The sequence below is a fragment of the Piliocolobus tephrosceles genome, chromosome 21, assembly GCF_002776525.5.
Source record: "Piliocolobus tephrosceles isolate RC106 chromosome 21, ASM277652v3, whole genome shotgun sequence".
Classification (NCBI taxonomy): domain Eukaryota; kingdom Metazoa; phylum Chordata; class Mammalia; order Primates; family Cercopithecidae; genus Piliocolobus; species Piliocolobus tephrosceles.
In genome coordinates this window covers 45,740,621-45,748,017 of record NC_045454.1, presented here as the reverse complement: position 1 = coordinate 45,748,017, position 7,397 = coordinate 45,740,621, and the positions used below count along the sequence as shown (strand labels likewise).

The following is a 7,397-nucleotide window of genomic DNA, read 5'->3' as shown; positions in this document are numbered from 1 at the left end:
AAAAAAAAAAAAAAAAAAAAAGCTGGGCATGGTGGCGGGCACCTGTAGTCCCAGCTACTCGGGAGGCTGAGGCAGGAGAATGGCGTGAACCTGGGAGGTGGCGCTTGCAGTGAGCCGAGATGGTGCCACTGCTCTCCAGCCTGGGTGACAGAGCGAGACTCCATCTTAAAAAAAAAAAAAAAAAAGCCAATTTCATCATTATTTTAAAAACAACAGAAAATAGCAAGTATTGGTGAGAATGTAGAGAAAATGGAACCCTTGTGCCCTGCTGGTAGATATGTAAAATGACGCCATTATGATCTTACCATACCATCCAGCAATCACACTTCTGGGAATATACTCGAAGGAATCAAAAGCAGGGTATAGAAGAGATATTTGTCCACTCATGTTCATATCAGCATTATTCATAATAGCCAAATGTTGTATGTAATCCAGGTGTCCATGAATGAATAAATGAATGAACAAAATGTGGTCCATCCACACAATAGTATGTTATTCAGCCTTTAGAAATAAGGAAATTCTGGCCAGGCATGGTGGCTCACACACCTGTAATCCCAGCACTTTGGGAGGCTGAGGTGGGTGGATCACCTGAGGTCAGGAGTTCGAGACCAGCCTGACCAATATGGTGAAACCTCGTCTCTAATAAATGCAAACAAACAAACAAACAAAATTAGCTGAGCATGGTGGTGAATGCCTATAATCCCAGCTACTTGGAAGGCTGAGGCAGGAGAATCGCTTGAACCCAGGAGGCTGAGGTTGCAGTGAGCCGAGATTGTACCATCGCACTCCAGCCTGGGCAACAAGAGCGAAACTCAGTCTCAAAAAAAGAAGAAGAAAAAAAAAAAAAGGAATGGAATTCTGACACGTGCTACACCATAAATGAACCTTGGGGAACATTATGCTCCATGAAATAAGCCAGGACAAAGTGTCAAATAATGTATGATTCCACTCCTATGAGATGCCCAGAGTCGCTGGATTCATAGAGACAGAAGGTAGAATGGTGGGTGCCAGGGCCTTGGGGAGGAGGAATGGGGAGTTCATGTTTCATAGACACAGAGTTTCAGTTCTGCAACTAGAAAGAACACTGTGGGTGGATGGTGGTGATGGTTGCATAGCAGTGCAAATGTTGAATGACATTTACCTGTACCCTTGACAATGGTTATAAAGCTACATTTTACATTATCTACATTTTACCACAATTTGGAACATAGTCATAATCAATAGGTTCCTTGCCCGTTGAGGGATATGAGGTGCCTGCTCCATGCCACACCCAACAGCTGCCCCCAGGGATTAAACTCCAGCTGCCCACATGTAACTTGCTTGATAAGGATCCTATATGAGCTCCTCCCCTTCCTATGCCACTGCCCACCCCCAGCTGGTGCCTCCTAGGATTCCCTCCCAGAACAACGAGTTACTCTCAGGGTCTGCTTCTGGGGGAACCCAAGCAATGGCTTGTGGTGAAGGCAAAGTATTTCCTGGAATGACTCAAGACACAGGCTTGGGGAAAGAAAGAGGAGAGTCTAGCATCCACTAGCCATGTGACCTTGAGCCAGCCACTTTTCTGGAGGACCTTTGATCAAATGGGATAATGTCTTGTAGGAGTGTCATGGGGATTAACTGAGATGGCATATGTGATGTGCTTTGCTATGTAAATGCAGATGATGGTGATAATGGAGATGGGAAAACAGCTCTTGGGATCTCCAAGGAGCCAGAAGGAAGTGCCAGAGACTCCATGCTGTGTCTCTTGAAAAAAGCTCCTTCCCTTCTCTGAAGGAAGCTTCCAGATCCCAATTTCCTTTCCTCTGGCCTTTGGCTATGAATAGACTCACCTCCAGAATTCTTGGCTTCTGATCCTGGCAGAATCAGTAAGACAGTGAGACCTGGAACAGAGAGAGGAGGGGATCATTCAGACGGAGAGCCCCTGGACTCTGCTTGGCTGAAGGCTGGGTGAGTTAGGGGCGGCGACTAACCCTAACTCTTTGCCCAGTCACACGTGCAAGCTTCACCATAGCGTCTTCCAGGTAGGTTATAAACACAAGAGCCACAGATTTGGACATCATATCCTTCTAAAGTGTGGGAAGTGCATCTGATTGGAGCTGTGTTTCCCAATTTCAGAAAACCCAGCAACGAATTCGGCTTCTTCTCTATGTCCTAGCACCAAAAGACCAAGTTGGCAATCTCCTTTCTATATTCAACAGTTTATTTTAATATCAGTCTGGACCTCAAACCACACACTGTTCAAGAAAAATATAAATGGAAACCCCATAGGTCCTTTTAAATCTTCCATTAGCAACATTTTTTTGTCTTTTGAGACAGAGTTTTGCTCTGTTGCCCAGGCTGGAGTGTAACGGCATGTTCTCGACTCACTGCAACCTCCACCTCCCGGATTCAAGCAATTCTCCCTCCTCAGCCTCCCAAGTAGCTGGGATTACAAGCACCTGCCACCATGCCTGGATAATTTTTCTATTTTTAGTAGAGATGGGGTTTCACCATATTGGCCAGGCTCATCTCAAACTCATGACCTCAAGTGATTTGCACGCCTTGGCCTCCCAAAGTGCTGGGATTATAGGTGTGAACCACCACAACTGGCCATCTATTAGCCACATTTTTAAAAAGCAAAGAGAAACACTTGAAATTAATTTTATTAATATTTTTAGTTCAATGTAGTTGAACTGTACTACCATTCCAATACATAATCAATATGCAATAAACAATTCATCCATTATTTAAACTTATATGTGTTTATAAGGTCTTTGAAATCTGGTATGCATGTTGTACAGACGGCACATGTCCGTTTGGACTAGACACATTCTGAGTGCTCAGTAGCCATGTCCGGCTGACAACAGTGTAGGTTTAATCCTTAGGAAATAGGGTTTCCTCTGAGGTACGAGGAGATTTGAATATTCATGGGGCATGAGAATCCTGGGAGTTCAGATATTTTGAAAAATGTGGAATGGATAATGATGATTTGAAGATGATCTCTTCCTGCTGCCATGTTTTTAGACTGAAGTTAAATACATACACTGGCGATGAACTCAGAAATGCAGAAAGCTTCTCCACCTATTTCTTCCTGGATTATCTAACATCACTCCCTTAAGGCAAATACGCTTGGCATGACCAGGCACTTGAAGAAGGAATTTTTTTCCTATTCCTTCCGTTGCAAGATGGCTCTGCGGGAATCATTTGCTAAAATACGGAGGCATCTGCTTCTGTGAACAATGTCAGCCCCCAGATGGTGTAAGCATGGCAAATAATACCTAGGAGATTGGATTTGGGTCATGTTTATGGTCCATTCAAGTTATCAAAGAACAAGGCAAGGTACCCGGGCAAGATAAAGTCACCTGCTCCTGTCTCACCCATTGTATTTACTATTTTAAATATCATGCATGCTATTTTCAATAGCATACATACTGATGAAAACATTATGTTTAAAGATTTATAATATTAGGTTATTTCTTATGACATTTTGTTTTGTTTTGTTTTTGTTTCTTTCTTTCTTTTTTTTTTTTTTTGAGATGGAGTCTTGCTCTGTCTCCCAGGCTAGAGTGCAGTGGCACGAATTCAGCTCACTGTAACCTCTGCCTCCCGGGTTCAAGCAATTCTCCTGCCTCAGCCTCCCAAGTAGCTGGGATTACAGGCGCGTGCCACCAAGCCTGGCTAATTTTTGCATTTTTAGTAGAGATGGGGTTTCACCATGTTGGCCAGGCTAGTCTTGAACTCCTGACCTCGTGATCTGCCCACCTCGGCCTCCCAAAGTGCTGGGATTACAGCCGTGAGCCACCACGCCTGGCTGACAGGGCCATTTTTTCTGAGCCTAAACACTCAACACCAATTTTCCTGTGAATCATTTTTTTTTTTTTTTTTCAGAGAGAAATATCACTGATTCCCATAGGGTAGGGGTCAGCAAACTGGACCTATGAGTTGATATGACTTTTATATTTTTTACATAAAACATTTTAAATGGTTGAAACAAATCAAAAGAAGAATAATACTTAATGGCCATGAAAACGATATGAATTTTAGCTGCTTATGTCTGTAAATAAAGTTTTATTGACACACAGCCACATCCATTCATTTCCATAAGGCCTATGGATGCTTTGGGGCTGGAATAGCTGAATTGAGTAGTTAAGGCAGAGGCCATATGGCCCACAGAACTGAAATACAAATTATCTGTCCCTTTACAGAAAAAAATGTGCCCACCCCTTACATACAGTATGGAACATCACTTACCTGTAAGGTCTCCTAACAAACCTTCCGTCCTTAAACTGTATCTGATGCCTCCTACGGAGATTTCTTTTTCTCATCTCTAAGATCCTAAAGCCCAGAGGACAGGGTGGGAAGGTCTAGGTTGTAACTTACTGAGCTATGATGCTCCAAGCATGGACCTACTTGATGTCAATCCATATAGCAGATATTTGAAGTGACCCTTTAGCCTACCCTAGAGGGGGTTCCTATGAATGCAGATGACATTCTTTTTCTTTCTTTCTTTCTTTTATTTTTTGAGATGGAGAGTCTCACTCTGTCACCCAGGGCTGGAGTGCAGTGGCGGAATCTTGGCTCACTGCAACCTCTGCCTTCTGGGTTCAAGCGATTCTCCTGCCTCAGCCTCCAGAGTAGCTAGGATTACGGGCATCCGACACCATGGCTGGCTTATTTTTTTTGTCTTTTTAGTAGAGACGGGGTTTCACCATGTTGGCCAGGCTGGTTTCAAACTCCCAACCTTAAGTGATTCACCTGCCTTGGCCTCCTAAAGTGCTAGGATTACAGGCGTGAGCCACCGTGCCCGGCGGCAGATGACTTTCTGTCTCTCTCTGCAAGAGTGCATTTTACTGCACCCAGCTGGGGAGTAGGCCAGAAATGTGGGGACTTACACTGTCTTTTGGAGGTCCCCAGCAGGACAGCACCCCACCCACCCGCAGTGGTAACCCCCTCACTAACACGCCCTCAGCAGCTCTTCCCCCTTCCTTGTGTGACCTCCCCACACCCTCCTTTCCTGGGATCCCCTCCCAAATAAACTATTTACACACACGAGTCCTTGTTTCAGTTCTGCTTTGTGGCAGCCCAGCCTGACTCGAGATGAGAGTTTCTAATAGGACAGGCACACACAGTTAATGCTGGAGAAAATGCCAGATTTGAAGGAGCAAATCAAGCGAGGATACCAGGGGCATGAGGAGAAGGGAAAGGAGTTCTTAGTTCCACTTACCCGAGAGCAGGACCAGGAGGCACGTGCTCCCCATAGCTCTGAGATGCCGGGAACAATCTCGCTCAAGCAGGACGCGGTCAGAGTGCCTGGAATGAATACGCCCCATGAAATCCCATTTCTGATGGTCCCAAGTTCAGAAGCCACGTGGCCAATGCTTATCAAAATGTCAGGCCGAGGCAGGAGAATTGCTTGAAACCAGAAGGCAGAGGTAGCAGTGAGCCGAGATTGCACCACTGCACTCCAGGCTGGGCAACAGAGCAAGACTCCATCTCGAAACCAACCAACCAACCAACCAACCAACCACCAAAAAAAAAAAAACCTTTCATCTCTCCCTCTCATTTGACCCAATAATTCTGCCTCTGGTTAACTCTCTCAAGGAAAAGGCCCTGCAAGGATGATCATAGCACATTTGGTTATAGGGAACAAGTTTATCACTCAACAAATGCTAGAAAACGGATGCAGCTGATGAAATATCCGGCTGGAATTTAAAATCCTGTTCTATGGCAGTCAGCAAGATCGAGACTGGAAAACTCCACCAGACAGACTACTCACTTTTTCTTTTTTTTCTTTCTTTCTTTTTTTTTTTTTTACATTGCTGTCATTGATTTATTTTTAATTTTTAATTCATAAATAATTACATATGCTTATGGGCTATAATATGATGTTTTGACTTAAGTTGACATTGTGGAATAATTTTTTTTTTTTTTTTCCGCTCTGTTGCCCAGGCTGGAGTGCAGTGGTGCGATCTCGGCTCACTGCAAGCTCCGCCTCCCGAATTCACGCCATTCTCCTGCTTCAGCCTCCGGAGTAGCTGGGACTACAGGCTCCCGCCACCACACCTGGCTAGTTTGTTTTGCATTTTTAGTAGAGACAGGGTTTCACCGTGTTAGCCAGGATGGTCTCGATCTCCTGACCTTGTGATCTGCCCGCCTCAGCCTCCCAAAGTGCTGCGATTACAGGCGTGAGCCACCACGCCCGACTGACACTGTGGAATGATTAAATCAAGACAATTAATATATGCATCACCTCACATACCTATCGTTTTTGGGTATGAGAACTTTTAAAATTTATTCTTTTAGCAATTTTGAAATATATAATATAGGCCAGGCACGGCGGCTCATGTCTTTAATCCCAGCACGTTGGGAGAACGAGATGGGCAGATCACCTGAGGTCAGGAGTTCAAGACCAGCCTGCTCAACATGGTGAAACCCCGTCTCTACTAACAATACAAAAATTAGCCGGGTGTGGTGGCAGGTGCCTGTAATCTCAGCTACTGGGGAGGCTGACGCAGGAGAATCACTTGAACCTGGGAGGTAGAGGTTGCAGTGAGCTGAGACCGTGCCACTGCCCTCTAACCTAGGTGACAGAGCAAGACTCCATCTCAAAAAATAAAAAAAGAAAGAAATATGTACACATATATTTATAATATATTTATATGAAAGGCTAGTATCTCCTCTGTTTTAGGAAAATGCTAGCATTCTATATACAATTATCTATATTTGTATGTGTGTATGGGTGTTTATATGTGTACACACAAAATCATACATACAAATGTACAAACATATAAATGCATCAAATGCATGTGTATGTATATGATAATTTTGTATTTGCATAAAATATTCCTGGAAGGTACCTAAGAAACTCATAGCATCCGTTACATTTGAAAACAAATGTATGCGAGGCTTAACACCTAGGTGATGGGTTGATAGGTGCAGCAAACCACCATGGCACATGTTTACCTACATAACAAACTCACACGTCCTGCACATATATCCCAGAACTTAAGATAAAGTAAAATTTATTTATTTATTTAGAGACGGAGTCTCACTCTGTTGCCCAGGTTGGAGTGCAATGGCCTGATCTCGGCTCACTGCAACCTCCGCCTCACAGGTTCAAGTGATTCTCCTACCTCAGCCTCCCAAGTAGCTGGGATAACAGGCACCCGCCACCACGACTGGCTAATTTTTTATATTTTTAGTAGAGACGGGGTTTTGTCATGTTGGCTAGGCTGGCCCTCCTCGGCCTCCCAAAATGCTGGGATTACAGGCATGAGCCACTGCACCCAGCCTAAAATAAAATAAAATATTTTTTAATAAGAGAAAGAAACCAAGTGACTGGGAAGCCGAGGCAAGGAGACTTTTCAGTTTATCCTCTTCTTTTTTTTTTTTTTTTTTTTTTTTTTTTTTTTTTTTTT

General features: G+C 43.9%; 1 protein-coding gene across 3 annotated transcripts in view; it reads right to left on the bottom strand.

Annotated features, from left to right (window-relative positions):
- Positions 1-7,397, bottom strand: part of LOC111522609 (putative adhesion G protein-coupled receptor E4P) — a 45,791-nt gene that overhangs the window by 32,840 nt on the left and 5,554 nt on the right. For all 3 annotated transcript variants that reach the window (XM_026455545.1, XM_026455547.1, XM_026455546.1), the window contains exons 2-3: positions 5,204-5,289; positions 1,830-1,880 (exon numbers count right to left, since the gene is read on the bottom strand). In XM_026455545.1, the coding sequence (XP_026311330.1) occupies positions 1,830-1,880; positions 5,204-5,237 (85 nt within the window). In that variant the 5' untranslated portion in view covers positions 5,238-5,289. The remainder of the gene's footprint in view (positions 1-1,829; positions 1,881-5,203; positions 5,290-7,397) is intronic.